At 47.5% G+C, this 25,334-nt stretch overlaps 2 protein-coding genes and 1 long non-coding RNA gene across 4 annotated transcripts in view; 2 read left to right on the top strand and 1 right to left on the bottom strand.

Moving 5' to 3' along the window:
* Positions 1-24,555, bottom strand: part of LOC144138056 (neuronal-specific septin-3-like) — a 78,345-nt gene extending 53,790 nt beyond the window's left edge. Inside the window, exons 1-2 of the mRNA XM_077670131.1 lie at positions 24,432-24,555; positions 8,678-8,711 (exon numbers count right to left, since the gene is read on the bottom strand). Coding sequence (XP_077526257.1) covers positions 8,678-8,711; positions 24,432-24,443 — 46 coding nt within the window. The 5' untranslated portion in view covers positions 24,444-24,555. The remainder of the gene's footprint in view (positions 1-8,677; positions 8,712-24,431) is intronic.
* On the top strand, positions 596-1,833 carry LOC144138057 (uncharacterized). The gene has a single exon (XM_077670133.1). The coding sequence runs from the start codon at positions 619-621 to the stop codon at positions 1,831-1,833; it is 1,215 nt and encodes a 404-aa protein (XP_077526259.1). The 5' UTR covers positions 596-618.
* LOC144139162 (uncharacterized) lies at positions 11,358-14,097 on the top strand. 2 transcript variants are annotated; one of them, XR_013316082.1, is made up of 3 exons: positions 11,358-12,204; positions 12,638-12,747; positions 13,787-14,097. It is a non-coding gene; the product is annotated as an uncharacterized LOC144139162 (long non-coding RNA). The 2 variants fall into 2 exon arrangements; XR_013316083.1 differs by having other exon boundaries at positions 11,358-12,231.
* Positions 24,556-25,334: the final 779 nt, after the last annotated feature.

Raw genomic sequence — 25,334 nt, 5'->3', positions numbered from 1 at the left:
GCAAATTAGTAGTAGTACGACCTTGCTGGCATGCGAATAAAACGTTTTGAGCTCTGTTCCGTCTTTTAAACTTTTGCAACCCGCTTATAACAATTATCGGTTATAACGATTGGATTCCCTTGGCACTTGGATATTGTTATAAGTGGGGACTAGTCTGTATTTCGAAACTATACAACAGCCGCGGTGGCTGAGCGACTAAGGCGTTGTGATGCTGAGCCCAAGCACGCGGGTTCGAACCCCGGCCGCGGCGGCTGCTTTTCAAATGGAGGCGAAAAGCTGAAACTGCCGTGTGTCGAGATTTTGGCGCACGTTAAATATAACCAGGGGGTCAAAATTGTTTCGGGGTCACCCACTACCGCGTGCCTCAGAGACCACAGGCAGCTTCGGCGGGTTAAACCCCCAAATTGAACTAAATTATCATTTCGAAACGATAGCACGAGATGATCATAATCATGCTAGGCTCAGCGGCTTCTGTATGTGACAGTGAAGAGAGCATTAGTGGCACAGGACGCACAGAGGTCGACAGCAGGGAGGGGAGGTTAGCGTATACATAATTGTGGGCTCGGCAACACGTCAAGGATGGCGGACGCTTACCTGCGACGCCTGTTTTTCGTGCAGATGATCGCCTGGGTGTGTTTCGCACCAGCCTCCTGCACGGAGCCTCACGGTACCGACGGAGGCCTGGTCCGGCTGCACCCACGGCCACTACGCCAAACCGACTTGCCGCTACCGCCCTTCACGGAAATTCACTCGGATGATGCACAGTGCACCGCCAAACCGCCACCTGATCTGCCCCTCTTCGCCCCCTTCCGGATGTCACGTGCCAACCACGTCACCGATTCAACGCCGACACCTCACCGCCAAGATAAAAGCACGAACATCACCCATGGTCGCACCAGTGGGCTCGGCAACACGTCAAGGATGGCGGACGCTTACCTGCGACGCCTGTTTTTCGTGCAGGTAACTAACTGTTACTCCATATTCGCCAAACCAACACGGTACTATGCATTGATAGTGTTGCCGAGCCCACGGTATTGTATTGCTGCCTTGTGTCAATACTGCTACTGTTTTCTAAATTTGCTGATTCTTTCCGGCGATATAGAAGAAAATCCAGGTCCTACTACACGTTCCGCTCCCAATGAAACTCCTGGTGATATCTTGGCCGCTCTCGATGAAATTAAATTAAATCAAGACTCGCTTATGAAAGAAATGAAAGCCATCCAAACTACACAGGCCCAGAATGGTAAAACGTTTGACGATATTAACCAACGGCTTGCTAAAATAGAAAAAGAATGTGCCGCCGTAGGCACACTTCAGGCAGACGTCGAGGTCATTCGTTCAATTGCTGCCAAAAATTCCGAACAAATATCGGAACTAACCTGCAGTCTTGACGATTCAAACGATCGCGCCCGGCGAAACAACCTTATATTCTATGGACACACTGATTCGGAACGCGAAAACTGGGCCCAGTCCGAGGAACTAATCATTAATCACTGCAAAGATACGCTCAAAGTAACGCTCAACCCACGTGACATTGACCGCGCACATCGACTGGGATCTTTCCAGCCTAACAAAAATAGGCCGATCATTGTGAAGTTCACACATTTCAAAGATAAAGACTGTATTCTTTCTAACGCAAATAAGCTGAAAAATACTACGTACAGCATTTCGCAAGATTACTCGCCTAGCACCCGCTTGATACACAAGCAGCTGATTGCTTTTGGCAAAGCCCAGTCCCGACCTTATAAACTTGGATACCGAAAATTAACCATCGATAAGGTCACTTATATTCTTGATCCGACTACGCAAACGGTAGTCCCACGTGCCCCGTAGCTATCTACTAAATTCCGTGCTGAGTCTAATGTAAACCATATTTCGCTCATCTATACCAACATTAGGAGCTTACTGCCCAAACGCGATGCCTTGCACAGCCTAATTCAAGCAAGCGACTGTAACTTGGTTCTGCTAACCGAAACATGGCTTAATGCATCTATCTTGGACTCTGAATTGCTTCCTCTGTTCAACGACTTCGATATTTTCCGTTGCGATCGCAAAAACAAGCGGGGCGGTGGAGTGTTAATCGCCGCTCACCACAGTTTACAATGCTGCGCAGTCGACATTCCTTCGAGTCTTGAAGTGGTCTTTATTCACTGCAAAGCTGCCGTTCAACCCGTTATCATTGGCGTCTGCTACCGCCCCCCTGATTCCGATCCTTCTTTCGTTGGCGAGCTTCATGATGCTCTACAACTACTAACATCAGCCTCGGATAACGCCCCTATCCTCCTCCTTGGTGATTTTAACTTCCCCGCGATAACTTGGTCTGACCTAGCATTAGTGATGTCAAAACAGAACAGTGAAAGTGACTTCATAGACACTTGCCTTACTTTCAACTTATCTCAAATGATTAGCTTTCCCACACGAACGACCTTTAATTCATCAAGCTTATTAGATTTACTTCTAACGACCCAACCAGATAAAGTTTCTTCCGTTTCTAGTCCGAGCAGCCTGAGTGATCATGCCGTCATTCATGCCACTTTTCAATGCTACTTGCCCAATCCAAAAAAAAAAGTAAAAAAGACGATAACCCTATACGACAAAGCAGATTATCAAGGTATGAATGATGATCTAGCTTCCTTTTACGATTGGTTCCTCGTGGATTTTTCCAAACGTTCTGTTGACGAAAACTGGGAGCTCTTCAAAAACAAAATGCAGCAATTAGTAAACATGTACATCCCCACAATTACCATCACAGAACGGCCTACTTCGCCATGGTACAACAACACTTTAAAACGGCTTAGCAACAAAAAGAAAAGACAATTCCGGTCAGCCAAAAACTCAAAGTCCAATCACGCTTGGGAAAAATATTGTGAGACTGAAAAACTTTACGCGTCCATGATCTCGGACGCTAAGCGGACGTTCTTCTCGTCAACCCTACCAGACATGCTACGCACAAACCCCCAAAAGTTTTGGAACACTATAAACCCAACTCATGCTAAACCCATTTCCTTATTGGATCAAGAAAACATTCCAATCCCAGAGTTCAAGGTCGCCGAAACACTAAACTCTACGTTTTGCTCAGTGTTTACCGATGAACCTGACGATGTATTTCCATGTGTGCCCGATGTATTTCCAAGTGTACCGTCCCATGATTACCCTGCTATGCCCAGTGTCATTTTCGAACCAAATGGCATCACACAAGTCATTGATTCCTTAAAAGTGACGTCATCAGCTGGTATTGACTGTATAAATTCCAAAGTTTTAAAAAATACCAAACATCTCTCTGCTGTCATATTGTCGCACATCTTCCAGCAATCACTGTCATCTGGAGTGGTGCCACGGGACTGGAAGGTTGGCAAGGTCATCCCGATACCCAAGAAAGGTCCGTCATCCTCACCTTCAAACTACCGCCCCATATCACTAACATGCGTGTGCTGTAAAATAATGGAACACATAATTTATTCTCAAACAGTCAAATTCCTTATCTCTGTAAACTTTTTCCATCCCAGTCAGCACGGATTTCAGAAAGGCCTCTCCTGTGACACACAACTAGCGCTATTTATTAACGACATCAGCTCAAGTATCGATCACAATATTCCTGTAGATGCCCTTTTCCTAGATTTCGAAAAGGCTTTCGATAAAGTACCCCATAAACGCCTTTTTTTAAAACTTTCTCGCCTAAACATCGACCCCGAAGTTCTAGAATGGATACGAATTTTTTTGTCAAACCGGAAACAGTTCGTTTACTCCAACCAGGTATCATCTACCATGCGTCCCGTCCTTTCAGGTGTACCTCAGGGTACGGTGCTCGGTCCCCTTCTATTTTTAATTTATGTTAACGACCTACCTAGCAATATATCTTCCCAAATCCGTCTATTCGCTGACGATTGCGTGATCTATCGCCCGATTAACTGCCCTAGTGACTCTCAGATCCTTCAAAATGACCTAATAACTATTGAAACCTGGTGCAAAAATTGGCTCATGACTCTGAACATTAGGAAAACATCCGTAATTTCTTTTCATCGCAGGAAATCCCACCCGGCTCCTTCATACATTTTTTCTGGTTGCGAAATATCCCCCGTGAATTCCTACAAATATTTAGATGTAAACATTACTCCAGATCTTACTTGGTCCTCCCACATAATAAACATTTCTAACGAAGCAAACAAAGTCCTTGGATACCTAAGAAGAAATTTACGACTTGCTCCCCCTTCTGTTAAACTTTTAGCATATCAAACACTAGTCCGTCCGAAACTTGAATACGCTTGCGCCGTCTGGGATCCCCACCAATCTAATCTATCGAAAACATTAGAATCTGTCCAAAATAGAGCATCTAGGTTTATATATTCCGATTACTCGCGCCACTCAAGCGTTACTAACTTAGATCAAAGCCCATCTTCCCAACCTTGAACTTCGACGCAAAGCCGCTAGATTAGCTCTTTTTCATAAATTTTTTTCACTCACTGTCAGACGCATCTGTTATCATGCCCGCGCATCGCATATCTTGCCGCACGAACCACAACATCCCAGTTTACCCTGCGCATGCCCGTACAACTGCTCACCTTCGGTCATTCTTTGTTCAGACAGCGAAGGATTCGAATGACCTTCCGCCCCACGTCGTGCGCCACTCCAGCCCCATACTTTTCAAAACGCACATCGAAGAAACCCTGTATGAAATGCCCACCCCTCATGTAACACCCCGCCCTGGGGTTTTTGAGGTATAATAAAAACAAAACAAAAACAAATCATGATCCGGTTCGCGCAGCCTTATTGGCCTCATTTCCTTGTGCAGCGTACCGCCTCTCTCACATTTACCGTCTCTCGATCGATAGTTTCAGTGAGTGGGCGGCCCAAGTGGTCCGACAGATATTGATGCACAGCGTCGTGCGCGTCGATATGAACCATAGCGTAGACGCCGGCAAGCTCAACGTGCGACGGTTGACCACGAAGTGGTGGCTAAAAAGAAATAATAATAATAACAATAAAACTGTGGTTGATTTCTCTGTCATAGGAATCGGCAAAACACGAAAGTGAAATGTGCAGCGAAATCTGCAGCTGAGCATGATTTCGGGGGGAGCGGCTGGTATGTGGGTGTGCTTGGCGAGCGACGTCCTGCTGGCGGATCACTTCGGCAAGGGTATACTGGCGTCATTTCCGTGACGGATATGACGTTAGTGAAATCTTGGTGTATCCCGGCATAAAACAATTTCGTGTTAAAATATAAAACCCAAAAACGAACAACCTTAAGTATAACGTACTCTTTAGTACTAATGGTTGCTTCCCCGCAAGAAGACCCTGTGTGCAGGGGTGCACCCTTTACAGGCCGCTTGCTTCGTTGTACTGGCGTCATTTCCCTGATGGATATGACGTGAGTGAAATCTTCGAGAACCCCGCAATAAAACACTTTCGTGTTAAAAAACGAAGCCATGAATAACTGCGCGGCGCTCCCCGGGCTTATAAGCGCTTCCACTGACAGTCACAAACGATTAAGAATTTTTCGTACTGACAGGCCGCATCGCTGCTTCGTGTTCCGTGGTTTGCGGTGTCTTTTTCTATATACGTCACGAAAGAACACTATATATAAAAATAAACATCTCAGTCGGAAAAGACGACAGAAAGAATTTCTGTAGTTTCTGTCGTATTTTCGCGTGTCGTAGTGTCGTATTGTCGTAGTCTTGTCGTGTCGGGATTCTGGTGTTCTGTCGTGATTCGTATTCCTGTCCTGATTTTCATGTTCCGACGTGCCTAATTCGTGTCTTGTCGTGATCCTGATGTTCCATCAGTAGTGACACATGTCTTGATCGTTACTGCGTGAATGGCAGTTCTGTTGTAACTACAGGAATGTTTGTCGTTGAGAAAATTGACTTTGACGTTACGACAGAGATGTGTGTCTTAACAACAGATGGGTTTGTCGTAACAACAGGACTTCTGTTGTCACAACAAAGTTTTCTGTCGTACGACAGGAATTCCTGTTACGTTTTCGCGGTATTCCTGTTGTGATTTTAGACTGGGAGATAAGTTCCGGCTTTCTTCGCTATTTATAAGCGCAGCATATATCTTTCGTTGCTACAAAAATTCAAAACATGCATGAAAGTAAAATTGGATCGTTACGTCACGCTCTCTTGGCTCTAAAACGGCGGTCGGTCAGTGCCATATATAGGAAAAGGGCGTGGAAAGCGGCAGCAAGGCGCGAGCCACGAAAGCCGCCGCCCCCGACAACGGGGTCAGATTGTTTTGGAAAGTATATATAAGCCAACCGTCGACGATTCGAAAAAGGACTCCGGGCGTCGCCGCTTTTCGCGCCGCGGGTGGGGCAAGAAATCACGCTTCGCCGTCGACGTGACGGATGAGGACTTCGCCTCTCGGCAGGCTTGCCCGCGCGCGCGCGCGCGAATCGCTTGTGGTACTACGCATCGTTTCGTGCGAGCTCGACCAAATCCGCTTGTCGTCGGCGGCGGGGTTTCTTGAAGAAGAACGAACGAAGTGTGCGTTCCTCCTCCTTCGCGTCCGATTTACCTGCTTCGCCCTGCGCCAGCCCGAAGAACGTCGGCGTCGTCTGCACTGTTCTGATCGTCTGCGGGGTTGAGCAGACGATAATATTTCGCACTTGCGGACGACGACCCCTGTTGGGGTTTATTGACCTTCGGGGCGTTGGTAAAAGAAAGATTGGAATTTTCAATCTTTTTACCTTCATCTTCTGTGGTCATGCTTGGGTGAAGTTTAAATTGAAGGCAGGAGTTCGAATGAACAATGAGGATTATGGGATACAACTGTGGGCCCTCAGGCACTTTCAAATGGTCTTTACGGCTATTTTTAACAGCGGAGCTGTTGTACAAGGTGTAAATTCGGTGTTGCAGGAGGGAAAACCGAGAAAATGCGAACGCTCGTGAGCGCGTGCCCTGCGGCGACCGCCCATCGTTCCCGGCACGCGCAGTGGCTTTAGAAAAAAAAAAAAAAAAAAAAACGTTTCTTTCAAGCGCTTCCGCGCATGTAAAAACGAAAAAAAGCTCCAGCGCTAATGCTAAAGTGCAAAGACACCCTGCTTGGGAGAAGTCACCGCAGACACCGCATTCTCTAGAAGCCATTATGGATAATCGGAGACATGGCTGCGAGAGTGTCAATCCTTCCTGAGACGACCTGCAGATACCGCCACCGCTGCCTCAGTCGATAACGCCAGCTTGTGGAAGTGGTGGAAGTTTATAATGCTAGGGATGACTTTGCACCCACCACTCGCCGCGAAAAAGACGACGACCTCTTCGATGCTTATGAGGACGATTACTAGCGCCGCAAATATGCAAATAAACAATGATACTGAAACTTAACTATGTGTCCAACAGATGAAGAATTTGGAAAGACAGAAAGAAAGCAAGCGGAGAAAAAATGCCCGCCGGGTGGTATCCGAACCCACGACCTCCAGAATCCCCCTCCACTTTCTGGGGTAGTTATGTTAAGGTGTTTTTGTTTCCTGTGCTTTGGGGTCGTAGCCAGTGCCACTCGGACTACTCGGGGTGAAGGGGATCTTCTTTTTAACCCCCGGGCCGCGACTCGAGTGTCGACCAGCGTTGAACCCTCTTAAGCTCCCTATGGCACCAAAACTGCCAGAACAGAGGCCCTCGCTATGCATGTAGCGAGTCGGAATGTGAAATGAGGGGCTGATTGAGTTAAGAGAGAAAGTAAGGGCTGGCAGTCAAGAAAACCTCGGAAAGCAAAGGGGAGAATGTGTTAGGTCATTGAAACGGATGAAGAATTCGGAAAGACAGAAAGAAAGTGGAGAACAAATTTTCCTATTCTGATTCGATATATATTCTGGAGGTCTGGAGGTCTGGAGGTCGTGGGTTCGGATCCCACCTGGCGGGCATTTTTTCTTCACTTTCTTTCTTTCTTTCCAAATTCTTAATCTGTTTCAATGATCCACCACATCCTCCCCTTTGCTTTCCGAGGTTTTCTCGACTGCCAACCCTTATTTCTGTGTTATTTTCAACGAGCCCCTCATTTCCTATTCTGATTCGCTACATGCATAGCGAGGGCCTCTGTTCTGGCAGTCTTGGTGCCAAAGGGAGCTTAAGAGGGTTCAAAGCTGGTCGACCACTCTGGACATGTCGTAGACACTCGAGTCACGACCCGGGGGTTAAAAAGAAGGTCCCCTTCACCCCGATTAGTCCGAATGGCGCTGGCTACCACCCCCAAGCACAGGAAACAAACATACCTAACATAAATACCCCAGAAAGTGAATGGGAAAATCGCCCCGCCGGTAGCGTAGTGGTTATCGCACCAGACCGGTATTCTGGAGGTCGTGGGTTCGGATCCCACCTGGCGGGCATTTTTTCTTCACTTTCTTTCTTTCTTTCCAAATTCTTAATCTGTTTCAATGATCCACCACATCCTCCCCTTTGCTTTCCGAGGTTTTCTCGACTGCCAACCCTTATTTCTGTGTTATTTTCAACGAGCCCCTCATTTCCTATTCTGATTCGCTACACACACATATATATATATATATATATATATATATATATATATATATATATATATATATATATATATATATATATATATAGAGAGAGAGAGATATATATATATATATATATATATACAGATAGAGAGAGAGAGAGAGAGAGACCGACACCTCAGAGCAGATTGTTGTGACTAAAGAGCACATGCATGCCACTCCTGCGGTACTCACCTTCTACGACATGGTGAGACAGCACCGTGCACCCCTGCAAGAGAATGGCGAACACCAGTCGTTAACATGCGCTCGAAAAGCTGTTACTCGAGAGTTCGCAAAATGTGCAAGCAGATATGTGCACTTCTGTCACTGAACATATACGGTTAAGAAGGAAAACTAAGAGGACATCGAAGTGAGAAAAATGTGGGGAATTAAGTAATGTAACAATTTTGAAAGACAAAAGAAATACTGATGTGACAATAGTGGTTACTTAAAAGTTCCGGGAGAAGACTGTAGATGTAGACGCGCTTTACTAACAGGGTAAGCGACCTGTTTCGAAAATAGAAGAGTGAAGGTCGCGACAAACAGACCCCTGTCAAAAAAAACTGGGACGCAGTGCTCCAAATGAAAATAAATTGAAGCGAACACTGGTTCATCTTCGTAAGCAAACTGGGAAAAGACCAGATACAGGAAAGAAACAAGAAGTGTGTATGCGTCTGCCGTTTTTAAAACAAAATGGCACCAGACTTGTTTATCGCGACTCCAAAGTGTCGCCCGAAGCGAATGTTAAAAACCCTTAGTTTGTTTCGTTCAAGTTTTTTTTAACACAAAAGATCTGTGAAAAAAGCCTGCGACCATGACCAATCTTGATTGTAATATTTGGCTGTTTTTATTCTGTTATCGTTTCATTTGGTCTCACGCCATTATTTGCTTTGCAGATCGCTGTGCCCATACCCTCAAACGACAGCAACGTTCAGATGGAGGTAACGAAAAACAATGTAAAATAGGGGGCGGGGGACAATACAAGAGCAATGGCTTATGCCTTATGATGATATGTTAATTGACGTTGGTGATTATGATGATGATGATGATGCCCTTGAAGCAATCGGCATGTACCCACAAGGGGGGATTGACCAGGGCTAAACTGTTGACTGTGTGACTATTAAGTTTATAGGTTTAATCGAAGGTTTAATTTATTTTTCGGAATATAAATCGGTGCGTTAAATGAAATAACGTGGAGAGCGATGAAATCCCCAATCGTTGGATGTCCACTGTGCCTTCACCGTCTTTTGGTGGTGAAGAGCGCAGTCAATTGGTGTGCCTCAAACCCCCTGTTGGCTTTATATGCCCAAATACCATGTAAGTAAACAAGGTCTCCTTACAAAGAAATGGCTCTATTGGAATTGTCGCTTGATCCGCAGTTTTTTACAGGCCCAACTGCAGCGCAGGATGGAGCACATATCGCTTTTAACAAAATACCGCTTGTTGCAAAGTCGGCGTCCCCTCCCGACTTCCTCGTTGAAACAAAGGATAACTTGTTCGTTCGGAGGGTGGCAGTAATTTATTATCATCGTTTATAATGACGACGATCATCATGATGCAGTTGCGAATAAACATGTACAACCACCATAGCCAAGCAGAGTGTAGTATTGGGCGAGTCAGTGATTTATCTTAACAATACATCGCAACAGAAACCAAGACGTTAGCTGAGGCACACAAGACGAGCTCTGACTTCCGAATGAACTTTTCTTAAAGAAACATGTCATATTTATAAACACGCATGCACGCACCTACGATAAAACATTCGACCCGATAAGTAATCTATATATCAACTGTGCCGAAAACATGAGATGCCAAACAAACCCCAAAATGATTACCACCCCCCTCGCACTAAGCACGTGAAAGTACATTGAAATAACTAGCTATGTTGCGTCGTTCGCACTCGTTGATAATTAAGTTCCTTTGTGGACAGGGACGCTGACACAATATTCGCCTAGCCTTGCGATTTCCGCAGCCTCCACAATTTCCCTTGTCATGGCTAGCGGCACCATTGCGCCGATGTTTGCCTCGCAAGCAGCAGCGCCGTTTTCTATATCCTAGTGGTTCAGGGGGTCGTTTCTTGTAGGAAAGATGGCACGCATATCACGGGCTCGCTTCGTATAGCATTCATATTACGCAAGTGTCGGCGCTCTGTCCTAGACAGCAAGAGCAAGGATTATCACTAGTCACGCACGGGCGCCCACACAAAGAAGGCATCTAAGGTAACGTCATGATAACAAGGCCGAGAAGAAGCAGCTTAAGTGGCGCAGGCGAAAATACGTCAGTCGCTGCTATTGTAGCCGACCAGTCAGATTGCAGACAATACAAATGGCATGCAGGGAGGAACGGATGCATTCATCCCGGCTGTCTTTCTTTACACCGTGTCTCAGTGTCAACCCCATATATTGTTGGCACGGCATGCTGCAGGCAGTGGGTGATAACGGGTCGAAGAATCGCCACTCCTTTATCGATGCCCTAGACAACTTTAGTAGGATAAGTGCTGCGCTCACAGAGGCCTCTGTGCGGTGCAACGTGCATTATCCAGCCAACCGCGTAGCAATTTTCGCTTCCGCTCCGCTAACTACGTACAGCGAGCATCTCTCTCGCAGAGCTAGCGCTTAGGCCGTCACACCAGTGCAGTGTCAACGGTCTAATTAAGGTCAACGACGAGCCAGCCTGAGAGGCAATATGCCATGAACCGTTCATCTTCCCGTCTCGAGTGTATGTGCAAACTAGCGTTGCACTACAGACATGCGTAGCGCGCGTACGCTTGCGGGCCCAAGACGGACCACAAGAGAGAGGTACGGGGCATACCCTTGAACTCAAGTGGCCTGACTCATTTGTTTACCTCCCGCCAGCGTACACTCATCCCCTCCGCTCGACGGCGATAAAGAACTCTCGCAGCGCGGTAACCTACACATAAAGAACGGGGAAAAGGAATTAACCAAAACCCTTTCCCCCAGCCTCCATTACCATGCGCTTGCGGGGCCGCCGTGGGGTCACCGAAGATCCACTCCCCTTCGTTCAGCGCGTTCCGTGCGCCGATGCTTACCGCCCAAGCGGCAGCGCCATTTTCTTTGTCATGGTGGTTCGGGGCGTCATTTCTATTGTCAAAGATGCCAGGCTCATTGACGCCTCTGTTCGCAACACTCAATTTACGTAAGCGTCGGCGCCCTTACTTTACCAATAACCATGATTATCACGAGTCAAGCCTACACAAAGAAGGCATCTAGGGCAACGTCATGATAACAAAAGCCGAGAGGAACGAACAGTTTAAGTGGCGCGGATGACGGTCGCTGATATTGTACCGAGCCAATCAGGTCGTAGATGATAAAGAAAGGAAAGGAGGAACCGACGCATTCATCGCGGCTGTCTTTCTTCACTCCTCAGCATCGTAGATCGTTGGCCCGGCATGCTGCAGGAAGTGACTCGGCACTTCTTTATCGATGCCCTAGCGTGAGCTACAGGCAGCTTTGTTAGGAAACGTGTTGTGCTCACAGCGGCCTCTGTCTGGTGCAGGGTGCCTATGGGAAGAACGCCGCGGAAGACGTTATGCCTCGAGGGGTGGTACGGAGTGTCGGCGTCACCATGCATCGACGAATTACCGCAGGGGGTCCAGAAAGACGGCGAACCGGAGACGAGGAAATTGCCGGCCCACGTCTTCAGCGTCCGACTCCATCTCTCGATAGTCCAGGAAGACGCGCGCTTCACTACCAGTTCATCCAGTGATGATGAGAGGAAACTCTTATTCTGTATCAATCAACGGTTTTTTTATAACCCCTTGCTAGGAGTCGGCTAGTATCCATTGAAACCTGGAGGCTGCCTGAGCTTGATTGATGATCTTCCGTTGAGCTTCTAGGTTTGAGCTGAGCATCAGTCTCCCAAGTGTCTATTGTGTGTGCGCCGTCTGATGTATTTGGGCACGTATGTGGACCATGCATGCTTGGCAGGCTTTCACAATATTCAAATTTAGGCTCAAATTGATTAGGGTATAGAGATTACAAAGTAGCAGCGAATTTGGGTGGGCTCTAACCTATAATTTGTGCCAGGTTATATATTCCTGTTTGCTAAGTTTGCGATCCGCGTCTGGGTATTCTATTCTTCTTAATATATAGTATTGTGTTGTTGCTCGGTCGGTGAGCATCCTGTCTTTTTCAGACGAAATGTGTTCTACGGAAGGGGTGTCTGAACCTGCTCGGAAATTGAGTCCTTGGGCGAGCTCGTTTTCTTCTTCATTGCCTCTGAGAGCCTGACGGGCTGAGTTCCAGGTTAGTAAAACCTGGTGGTCCATTCTTTTTTTCTTTTCTTTTTTTTTTGCGAGGATTCTGGCCGCTTCAGCTGAGATTCAGCTGTTCGAATTGTTTGCGACGTTCCTCCGAAGTGGTTACATATATCGTTATAGTTCTTTTTACCATGAAGCTTGACTTGAATGAAGGATTCCAAGTAAGTGAACTTTTCAAATCCCCCGCTCTCACACACAAGGTAAATGCTTCAACCTAGTGCGCTTTTCTTGACGGTAACTTTCTGTTGAGCGAATTTTGTTGGTTATTCTTAACAAAATGTCAGTATTTTAATTTACCGGGTCTCTTAAACGAACACAATTCTATTTTCCTTTAAATTTAATTTGGTACGATGGCGGGAGGGATTAATGCAGGGATGTCCGCATTACCGAAAAAACAGCAATAAATTACTGCTGGGATGAATTGAAAGAAAAGAAAAGGTACCATCAAAATTACTTTTCCGCTCATATATGACTCCGTTGAGAAAAAGCAAGAATATGGAAAGACAGCTAGGGGACATCCTAAAGACGTCTTTTGTACGTCCCGTGCATGTATTTAGCCCATTCCCATCCCGAGCTGTGGGAGAACCTGACAACTTTGACACCCAGCAACTCTATAGGGCTGAGACAGCAGGGCGTCGTCACATGCTCTTCCGGACTAATGGACCACTTCCACATCATCAGGCTCAAATAAAAGTTTTGTTACCGTCGGGGGAGGGGGGAAAATCCATTAGGTTAGTTAAAGGTAGGTCAAATAAGTGGAATAACACAGGCAAGTCGCTTGGTGACAACCGATGTCCTGATACAAAGGGAGGTACTCTAATCATCATCATTGGTAGAAGTAACTGTCCGGCTCTGGTCACGGCTCCCAGCTTCGGCTGGGGAAAAGGGTCGTTGCAGCAGGAGTCTGCAACAAACCCTTGAACTGAGGACCCCACTCCGGATTTCTGTGCTCTCAGCAAAGTTCATTATCTCTCGCGCTGTACCGTCGCACGAAGTCCGTTGAGCTCTCTTTCTGCGTATTGCAGGAGGCGCGAAGACTCGTCGTCCGTGGAGAGCAAAGACGCCTGTACCTCACGCCGGGGCTGCAAAGGTCCACACCCGCCTCGTCGGCAGCGGCTGATGGTGCAGTCATTAGAGCGGCGCTTGCACCGCAATTAAGCGCGGCTCATCTCTTCGTTTAGCAGATGCTCCTCAGTGGCGTGCGCCACTAGCGTCCTCGACCCAATTCGGCTTTATTCTTTTTTATTCTGCTTGATATTTGTTTTTCGCTTTCCTTTTTGCTGCCTCCCACGTGGCTGTAACACCGCGTTGCCGTCTTTCATTACGGCTCAAAAATGGCGGAATTACGTCTATGTGGCTTAGAACATTATCCCGCAAAACTAGGCAAAACAAATGTGATGGATAGGCAAAATAAACCTCTAAGGGTAAAAAGACATGTCTGTATTCATGTCAGCCGTTTTTCAGCGTCTGGTCTAGCTGGTAGCTGAAATCCCATCCACATCCACATCCACATCTATACAGCGGCTAATGGGGCGCATTTGTAGAGTAGCCATAGCTTCAAGCACAAATATCAACGCGCTGGCTCGGCGGTTTTCTTGGTGGCAAGATATTTTTGCGGCGAGTGCAGTATTACCAGCAACGCGCAGTCGACACAGGGAAGACGCTTAGCACATCATCATCATCATCATCATCATCATCATCATCATCATCGTCGTCGTCGTCGTCGTCGTCGTCGATTGATTGATTGATTGATTGATTGATTGATTGATTGATTGATTGATTGATTGTAGGGTTTAACGCGCCGACGCAACTCAGGCGATGAGGCCCGCCGTAGGGGAGGGCTCCGGATTAATTTTGACCCCCTGGGGATCTTTAACGTGCGCCGAAATCTCGTACACACGGGCGTTTTTGCTTTTCACCTCCACCAGAAAAGCGGCCGGCGCGGCCGGGAATCGAACCTGCGACCTCGTGCTCATCATCATCATCGTCATCATGAAATTTGTTTCCATTTCACGATGAAAGCCTATCCCATTGATCACTGGTTGCGTTTCGGCCAAGTACTATGCACCAGGGTGGTAAAATCGATAGTAGCGGGCCGTCAGAGAAATTACGTCATCGGTTTACGTCAGCTACGTTATCAGTGGCGTCACTTGTGCTCAGACTAACACTAGCTCAGAAATCCTGGAAGATGCGATCATGCGGGGGTTAACGCACTACGCTATACCGTTAACGAAGCATTTGCTTTATGTGGTGTATTACAACAAAACGGCTAGCGGAGGAGCACCAATTGTTGTTCGGAATTTGATCCCGTGCTTTGTATCGTTTTCGTGCTGCTCAGTCGCACGTATGGTGCATCACAAAAAATAAACCTTCAGCGCATAGTCAGCACCTCCGTTCTCTTTCATCGCATTTGTTCCCACTGCGTTGTTCACTTCAAGAAACCGCTCAGCACAGTTCTAAACGAACGAGGAAATAGGCTTCGCCGACGACTTCGAAAGGAACGCCTCAGGCTATAGCCTCCTCACCTCTGCCCTCAAGGCTTGTACTGTCACCGAGTAAGCTGCAGGTTTCGTCTTGCGGAAGTGGCCGCGCTTAGAGTCGGTAAGAAAAGCTGACAGCTCATCAGACTACTCCCCGGCGCTCGCGTCCAGCGCAGTATACCATAGGAGACGATGAATAGTGGGTAGACCGGCATGACGCAAAGGGGTGGGTGCGGTGCCTTCGGGTCTTTTCTTGCCACAGCAGGAGTTACCAGGTCCAGAGGCCGCGGACCTCTGGGATGACTGCGTTCGGATGCGTCTAGCAAACAGTAGAATCGCCAGATAAGGTTGCAGAGTATCGACACTCTTTTCTCTTATTGTTCTGCGCCGTCGCCGTGATCATTGGTCAGTTCACATCACGTGACACTTGTTTACACTGCGACGGTTCATGGGCGCCGCCGTTTTGTTGTTTTTGCGTTTTCTGTCGGTAAACTAGCTGTGGTAGTCTCAGCTTGCAATTTCCTCCCAGCTCTGCTGCTGCGCGCGTCTGGCGTCGTTCCAAAAAAATTAAAGCCGTTTCACTCAATGTGAAAGCTGTCGCAAGTGCAGAGCAGAGATTCGCCATAATTGGCTATACCGCCGTTATCCGCTTACTTAGCTACCACCCCCTGCAATTCAAACTTCCCGCCTTCGCAGTGCTCGTGCGCACCCTGCCTTAAACTGCGCCAGCGGGAGTTCTGTTATAGTGCCTAGAATATACTCTAGGCACTACAGTTCTGTTCTCTTTGTGCTTTTCTCCCGCACGTGCCGGCGTTGCACTGCCACATTTTGCGTTTACTATCGTAAAAACCAACCCAACGGGCGTCCTTAACTAAAGGAACGCGGGCGCTGCCGGTTAATTACGTATTTTTTCCCTCAAACGTACCTATAGTTTTCTTTTCGCTAAACAACGGGAAGATGTATGACAAGCGCCAGCGTTTCACGAGTTTCGAACGCTTATGACTATATAAACCGCTTGGCTTTCGAAGCCTCTGGGGTACGCCGCGAACAACAGCGTTACCCCGGGACGCCGCCTTGGTACTCTATATACTTGGGTCGAACAAGCGATCTAGGACGACAAGGTGAGCGCCTAAAGTGCTGTCTTCAAATGCGCTTTGCAGCATTTCATCGACAGAAGTGTGGCCGAAGATGCCGTGTTGCTGCGTCTTCCGCAGTGTTGTTTACAAGTGACCTCGTCCAAGTTAGCGGTGAGGCCGCAGAAGCGGCAATCTGGCAACACTGATAAACAACAAAATGGCTGCCGTTGCTCAAGTGACGGCACTCTGTATCTTATCTAGTGACACCAGTAAACAGGTGGAAGCGCAGTGTGTTGTCATTGCGCCCCCACGTGCTCGTCTATTAGCGCTACCATGTTTTCAGTCTTATTTGTCGCACAATTATTTGAAAGTATAGACGAAACAACCGCACAAAAGGCCTGGTCACGCGCTTTCTCCCGAATAACATGCGGACACCGGATTGGCTGCGCGCCCTGACGTCACTATCGGCTTTGACCAATGGCGCTCAGCCGTCGCGGAAACAGCTCATGGCCTGCCAAAGTATGTGTGTCCGGGCCTAATTTTAAAAATTCTGCAGAAATATAGCTTCCCGCAGGTAAAATAGACCACGTTCAGGATTCAAATATAGCAGCGCAAGAGATGGATAGATAGATAGATAGATAGATAGATAGATAGATAGATAGATAGATAGATAGATAGATAGATAGAGAGAGAGAGAGAGAGAGAGAGAGAGAGAGAGAGAGAGAGAGAGAGAGAGAGAGAGAGATGGAGACGAGACAAGGACAGTGCTGTCCTCGTGGTATCATCTCCGTGTCCCCGTCTCCCTTTGCGCTGCAACTTTTGGATCATGTAGCAAAACGCCATATTTGCTGCGTTCAAGGAGTACTTGCATTAAATTCTTGTGTTACGTTTTTTTTCGCGGGTATAGTTGCTTACGAGCTCACTAATCATAGAATGGCACATTAGATTGTCGAACGCAGCATAAATAATTACTTACAGCGTTTATTTGTGTAAGTTTCGGTTTCGGTGAACCGTACACCGAGGCAGCCGCCATGAAGGGAAGGCGCATTTGACGTTACTGTTGCCGCACCACAGCCAATGCCGTTCTGGGTTGGGTCTGGGCGCGCGCGCGTGCCAGAACGGTTTGGCTAGCGTCACACGCGATGTCAGTCCCAAAAAACTGTGACGTGATGCACAAGGCGGAAAAGCGCGCGCCAACAGCACCGCGGCCGCCTCGATACGTCACGGGAGCCCTGACGTCGGCAGTTTGCATGGGTCGAAGCGCAGATGACGCCATAAGCTTGCTCGATGGCGCGGATGAGCGTTCTCGTGCGCGCATGGATTAAAATTGATTTAAAATATGTTCTCCTGAACGGTTACGGCTTAAACTTCCGAGGGGCTATCTCCGTATACAAACGAAGCTTTTTTACATAGTTATCTGAGCTTTGAAATTTCGTGTCAGTACTCCTTTAAAGTTCACGCAAAGAGCGCAATGTCATTCCACACTATTAATCGACCTCGTGCTGTCCGAAAATTTGCGGAAAATTTGAGCGGTGGCTCGAAGCACCCGCATCGTCAACGCCGCTATTATAGCCGTTCTTTTTTTTTAAAGAATCTCATTACCAATCGGTGCATGTTTTTGCGACAAGGGAAATATGCACGAGGGGCCGCCCTCATGAATAAAACGCGAAGGCTAAGCAAATAAGAGCAAGGAGTGATCCCGAACGAGACGGCTGACTCGCGTAAGCTCCCGCTAGTGTAGCCTTAGGGACAGGCTGCTCCACACAAAAATAAAGAAAGGTCAGACGAGGAAGACTTATTAAGCATAAACACCGTCCATCCAGCTGCGATCACAACAGTGCGAGAATGCATATGCGCGGGCAGGCAAACCAGCTTTGCCCCCTCGCAAGACAAGAGGCAGTGGAAGCTAGGAGCGGCTGTTCCGGTCCGCCCTCGCGTGCACGCCACGCCTGGCAGCCGTCTGTTTACACAGTCGTCGGATCCATGACGCGCTGATGGGCCGCAGATGCCGGGTCGCAAATAGACCGCGCGTGGCTGGCAAAGTTCCGCGCACTGCACCAGAAGCTGTGCGAAGCGCGGTCAAACCGGGGTAATGCGCTCGCGGGTCGAGAGAGAAAAGGGCTGAGGCGCAACAACAAACCGTCACGTCACTCAGCTGAAGTTGGTTCTCCGGGATCGACCTCTTTGTTTTTTCTCGTTGTATCTATATTTGCTACTTCAATTTAACTGACGCCTTCTCTTTCTGTTAGTACAAGCTGCATAACAGTATGGTTCTGCGCATTTTTGAACTGTGGACACTGCGTTCTTTGTCATAGTCGTTCCACATTGTTCCACTTTTGATTTCACCTCTTCCCCTCCCATCGCCATGGAGCACCTTCTCAGGAGGACCTCTCTGCACTAATTGTAATAAACTTAAACTCTCTTTCTCACTTTCATTAAAGTTTACTTGTTCTTCACGTGCACGAACAAAAACACCAGAGGCTTCACGTTGTTGTTTGAAAACGAACGTCCCAGTGTGTGTGTGTGTGTGTTATCAGTGCGCGGTCACTCAAAGTAGTGCGCCGTTCAAAACTTGATGCGGCCCTCAAGCTTATACGCCTCACCACTGACTACGTTCGCACCCCCATCACCTTGTCAGTACAGTGGAACCTCGTTACAACGAAGTAGTTTCGGCGGAGTAAATTAGTTCGTTGTATCCGATATTCGTCGTAACAGTAGAGGTAAAAATCGGCTCTAACAAACCGCAAATTTCGCTCGCGCAGTAATCCTAGATACAAAAACGCATCTCTCCAGGCTTCAAACCCACTACACACAAGGCAAGGAAGGGCCTTACCTGTCCCTTTGCGGCATTTAAAACTAAGTGGACCGGGACATGACAACGTGAAATTACAACGGAACGAAGTACGCTTGACAAAACAGGCCTGCGTTCTTATTTATTTCAAGATGTGATCTTCGTATGGAGGATTTTAACAGCACTGAAGGATGAAGTTTTCGTCAGTGTCCGCGCACGAAAGGGCTTTTTCGACATTTAAAAAAAAGTATGACAAACTATTAAAAAAATGTTGTGTTATCTTATATTCTAATTTTTGTATTTTGCTTTTCTTAAGCAGCTTTCGATATATGTGACCGGTAAAAAGCGCAAAGGCTCATGGGTACATTGTTTGCTCCCGCGGAGCCCAGCCACTTCCGGTTCGAGAGCTCTCCTGGCCTCCCATAGGCCGGCGGCTTTCATGCGCGCGTGTGCTTGTTGTTTGTCTGTTTCCACACACACAAAAAAGAAACGCTCATGCAACGCACACTCAATGAATAACAACGATGAATCCTACTAGGGACTCCTCTGAAAGGTAAGCACCCTGTGACAAATAAACAACACGCACACACGCACGTGAAAGCTGCCGGCGTACGGGAGGCCAGGCGAGATCTCGAACCGGAAGCGGCTGGAGCAGACGACGTACCCGTGGGCCTTTGCGCTTTTTACCGGTCGCCCATTCGAGCCTCGCACGTACCAAATATTTCTTTGTTATAGCCGACATCCCGCGCAGTCGGGGTTTCAGTCTCGTTATAAAAAGAATAAGTACCATATAAATGAAGCGTGTCCAACCGAAGTTCATATTTACTTCGCTATAGCCGATAATTCTATATATCAGCGTTAGTTATAACGAGGTTCGACTGTATCCCAAGCGTTTGCGTGTCTAGTATCCTCCGGCTCCTCGGGGCACCAGTCCCATCGATAAGACAACTAGCCATCTCCATTTTGAATTTCACTTATCTTCTGTCGTCGCAATGGGTAGGCCGCGTGTAGTCCGGACTCCAGCTTAGGCGATCACTGACCTTCACAGAGTGGAGTGGCTCACCGAATTAAAGAGTAAACGCTCGTTATGACGGACCGCCTCTATTAAAATTTCCGTTTTATCCAAAAATACCCGTGGTTCGATCCCAACTAGCATTACTACACCACGATTATATCGAAATAACGCTTATAACGAATTTCATCGCCGTCCCCACGACGTGCCAACAACATTGGCCCGATGAACGCCTTAGTATATATTTGCTTAGGCTTTAAATTTTATTACTGTGTACTCATACTAATGATACAAATAACTAAAAGACAGAAAAAAGAACGGCGGGGGAAACACGCTGTCTCGTAATTCTAAAATAATTTTAAATGCGACGCCATTAGTGACACGGTAGAATATGCGTTAGGTCAAACGGCTAGTCTGCTCTGAATGCGTACAAGTTCAACTTCAGTAGCGCAATCAACGTAATCCTTATCGTCCCGTAGTGAAATGACGTTTAATGCCGGAAGCGAAGCCGGCACTGATCACACTTGATCTTTGCTTATCTGTATAGAAAAACTTTAAAGTTCCGCACGACAAGAGACTCGGAAAAGCCCCCTATAGGGATGTCCAAATGACTTATAGAAAAGCACAGTATCCCTACGACAAAAATTCGCAGTTGTCTCGGTGAATTACCAAGTTGAGTTGATCTTTGTCAAGGCTTAGGGCTACCATTTTTTAAAATTAGGAATGCATGTTGTTACGAAACGGAGGAAGAGAAATGTTTATTGAAAAGCATAGTATACCTTGTCGGCATACTAACGCCTTCAGTGTGCATTGCTGAAGGGGGTGGAGTAGCAGGATGACAGAGCCATCGAGGCGGTCCGACACAACAAAGAGTTGAAAAAAACTGTGGTTGATTCCTCTGTCATAGGAATCGGTAAAACACGAAAATAAAACTTGCAGCGAAATCTGCATCTGAGCATGATTTGCGGGTCGGCGGCTGTCTTGTGGGTGTGCTTGGCGAGCGACGTCCTGCTGGCGGGTCGCTTCGGCAAAGGTCTACTAGCGTCATTTCCATGACGGATAGGACGTTAGTGAAATGTTGGTGTATCCCGGCATAAAGCACTTGCGCTAAAATATAAAACCCGAAAGCGAACAACCCTAAGTGTAACGTACTCTTTAGTACTGAAAGTTGCTTCCCCGCAAGAAGAGCATGTGTGCAGGAGTGCACCCTTTACAGGCCGCTTGCTTCGTTGTACTGTCGTCATTTCCGTGACGGATATGACATCCGGGAAACCTTTGTGTACCCAGGAATAAAACTTTCGTGTTAAAAAAAGAAGAGTAAGAACGGGACCCATATGCGCTTACTTACTCCCTGCGCTACACACATTATTGCGCATGAGAAGAAGCGTGCGTTTGAATTTCGCTTTGTTTATAAGGCGATGCACGTATACCCTGTACTTGTAGTGGAAGCCAAAGCTCTGTGCCCCTACCTTCCAGGCTGCGGCGAAATTACCGGCGTTCTCTTCATCGGTCCCTTTCCAAGACATCACGCAGTATTATATTCTCTCGACAACATAACACTGCTCCGTATTCCAAACTTCCCGGACACGACGAAACAGGACTGTCTAACACCTTCCCTCACCCATTCTATGAAAGCGTACCCAACCGTTAACCCGCGGAACGCCAATATTGCCTTCAACCAGGCACCCTACCTCCCATATCCCATCATCATCCCGTATGTGTACAAAACCTAAACCTACCACGTCTACCCTGAGCCCCCTCCCATTTGAGCTGTGGGAGAACCCGACGACCAACGGTCCAGCTTCTCTGGCGTCCAGAGCCAAGACCGCCCGATCGTCCCATGCATCCCTGGACTGGGGCATCCTCACAGAACGACCCAAGACTGCTTTTACCACCACCATTAAAGCTCTCGAACAAAAGCTCTAACCTGTACGACAGTCCTGGAGGATTATACGGCTGGCAATATCAGACCCGACGTCCCTTTTCGGCTGACAGAAGGCCACCGCATACCGTAACATTACGTCCCGGTAGTGGACGCGCTTCGTCCAATCAGCATTGCGACGGGGTTGACAATCACTTAGGGGCGAAGATTGAAACGTTTGAGTTGCGTGCTTTTTGTGTTTGCGCAAGTTGGAGCCCTGGATAAGGTTGCGGATAGGGACAGGTAAGTTAGTACGACTATTAAGCAGAACGTTATCGACTAGATCAGCGCTGAGAGCACAAAAATCATGCGAGCGATATGAATAGCATGCATTTGTCTAACGGAGATTTTCGCAGGTCATTTAGGAGAATAATGTTTCGTAATCTACACGTAGTAGAGGTACCAAAATACAGTGAACTCCCGTTATTTAGAATTAAGACGAACACTATGGTTAAGACGAACAACATTTTTGCTCTCTTGTAACGTTCAAAATGCAAAAAACCTCCGCTTAAACGAATTTCCGATACTAAGAAGAAATTTTTACGGTCCCTTCGAGTTCGTCTTAGAAGGAGTCTACTGTACTGATACGTTTAGAAGGGGCAGGGTTAGCTTAATTGTACGGCAGTTTGAGCAATGTCGACAGTAAAAAAAGAAACTGGGAAAGACGCAGGTTTGCAGAACGGAGGTTAGAATCGAGAAAACATTTTCGCACGTCTTCGTTGGGTGTCACCCTCTGATTAATCGTTTAACTTTTTTCCGAACAAACGTTTTGCTCGTCCCTGGGGACTATTGTAAAACTGTGGGGCGTCTATAGTGACACAAAAACACCGTGGTGCTGTCTTTGCGTTAGATAATCATCTCCCTCTCGGACACACACAACTGATATGGCCTTTTACCAGGCTGATAAGGTATTTCGACAGGGCACGGTTAGACAGAGTCAAGTCTCGGCTGACTCTGCCTTACGCATACTAACAGCTCTTTCATGCTGTCAGCTTCTGGAAGCCCAGTTTCCACAAGTCGACCCTTACATGACCTTTCGTCTTTCGTGCCGGTAGTATAAAAAATAAATAAAGACCTGCCGACAAGAGGATTTAGTTACAACAGCGCGTGCAAGAATAAGGCCACCGAGGCCATGTTTGAGTGCCCCGTTATCTTTCCAAGTACCTATACAGGCGGTCGTATAAACGTCCATCTGCTTTTTGCGCGCCCGGGAAGGAGGGCGTTGTTGACAGGGGACGTACAGAGGATACGCCATTCATTCCCACAGCCCTGTACATGATTTTGACTATGTCCCCGAGCGCGCAGCATCTACAGCCGTGATATTTAATGGCAGAACACTCATGGTCGTAGGTGCAGCTAGTAATTGCGGTGATAGGAACACCGAAAGTGATTATGATTTTTTCGACAGTTAACTACGATTTTGTGTTCCGTCAGACCATCGGCGTAGACGTATCTTCGGTGCATAGCGCGAAATTAAACTGGATGCTTTTTTTGCTCTCTAAAGGACAACGTCTTCTAGAGACATCATTTAAACTACGTCGTTCATCAATGGAAGCTCACAGCCTGTTTTAAGAGCGGAGCCCCTTAGGGGCTCGTGCTGTCGGCGTCTAATGTAGTCGTCGTAACCGTCGTCTAATGTAGTCACGGTGCTAAAACACCGGGGCACTTGTTTACGCCTCGCGCTAGAACGCTTCGTGCATCAAAGACGCGAGACTTTTGCCGCAAAGCTGTATACCTCTACACCCCAACGTTTTCATTTTCGTTGCCAAAAACGCCAAGGAGCCAAGAATACACACTGCATGCATCGGCCCTCCCCAGGTTTCACGTCAGTGGAGGTGGCCCCGGATCTTTTTTTCGTTGTTATCCCTCTTTCAACAAAGGGAGCATATGCGCAGTTCTATTGCTTTGAGGCCCATCAACATGATGTGAAAGTGATTCAAATACTGATTGTCAGTCTGCACAGGCTTCCTTGATTCATTAAAATTATTCCAATACAAAATAAATTTCCGACATGACATAGTTTTATTGAAAAGGAAAGAGCAATATTGTTCCCCTATATGGTCAAAGTGATTTTTGACCCCACAAATTTCCGCCGTTCAATTACTCAGAAACGGCTAACCGTAAATGCATGCAGAAAACACATTGTCGGGACATACTCATCAAACTCAGTAAAGCCGCGCTTACTGCGATTTTCGTGGACGCTACGTGTCGTCTACCAATAAGCAGAATGGAAAGGCCGTGAACTCGTCAGATCCGTTTTTGGTCTCACATCTGCTACGTTCCTGTCGTCTGCTGCCACATCGAAGCTTCCCGCACGGGAACACCAAGTACCACTAATGTCTAACCATACATACACACTCTAGTAGCATAGCTTAGTGGAGTTTACTCACCGAAAAGCTCATCTTTTCCGGTCCACCATCCGCGCGCAATCCAAAGAGCGTCCTTCGAACGTCGCGCCCCTGAAAACGCTTTCGTCTGCTCTACTCATCTTCCACGCATCACTTGTTACTCTCTAGAGGGCGCAGCGATACAACCCTCCTCTCCACCTCCCCCCCCCCTTTTTTTTGCTTCTGCCTTTACTGTAATATTCGCCCTCGTGTGTGTACATAAGCGCTGCTTGACTTATCATCAGGGAGAGGAGAAAAAAGGCCACATTTTCCCTTCGTTGACGAGAAGGGCGTTGGAAGATGAGAGAGTCAGCAGAATCCTGCATGTGTTCTTGCGTGAACGTTGATGAATTTCTTGTTGCTTTTTGACAGGGCGTGCATGGTGGCTCCGTTGTTGCCTTTCCGAAAACGCCTGCGGGCGGCACTGCTTCTGCCCAAGCGGAAACCAGCGGCCTGCTCTGCGACATTTCTCTTCGCGACTCTAGCTCTTTTCTTTGTGCATACATCCATTGATAGCGCGCCGACGGAGGGAGCAGCAGAGACTGGTTCAGATTTTTTTTCTCTTTTCGGTCGTCTGCTACGCTCCCTTGTCGTCTGCTTCGCTTCGTTTTCGTAGAACGCTACTTCCATTTTTTTTTTCCCGCTCGTCTGTTGGCCGCCGATTGAGGGCGAGGTACAAAACACGCATGCAGCATTAGTCGGTTTTCTTTTTATCTTTCGCTCGCGTGACTCCTACGGGGAGGCTTTATTTACATCCGGCGCGCAGGCTAGCAAGGGTTCCCCGCGTCGGCCAACGCTTTGAGAAAGCCGACCGCCGCGAGCTTCGAGTTTGGAATGCTACTCAGGCCGACGCTGACAGTCGCTCGCTCCACTCGCTCCACGCAAGCTCCCGCCGCCTCCTCCCCC

Source organism: Haemaphysalis longicornis, unplaced genomic scaffold (assembly GCF_048455015.1).
Source record: "Haemaphysalis longicornis isolate Haplotype H1 unplaced genomic scaffold, Haemaphysalis longicornis Haplotype H1 scaffold_5, whole genome shotgun sequence".
In the NCBI taxonomy this organism is placed as follows: domain Eukaryota; kingdom Metazoa; phylum Arthropoda; class Arachnida; order Ixodida; family Ixodidae; genus Haemaphysalis; species Haemaphysalis longicornis.
The sequence above is the reverse complement of the archived record's forward strand: the minus strand, read 5'-3'. Positions and strand labels throughout refer to the sequence as shown.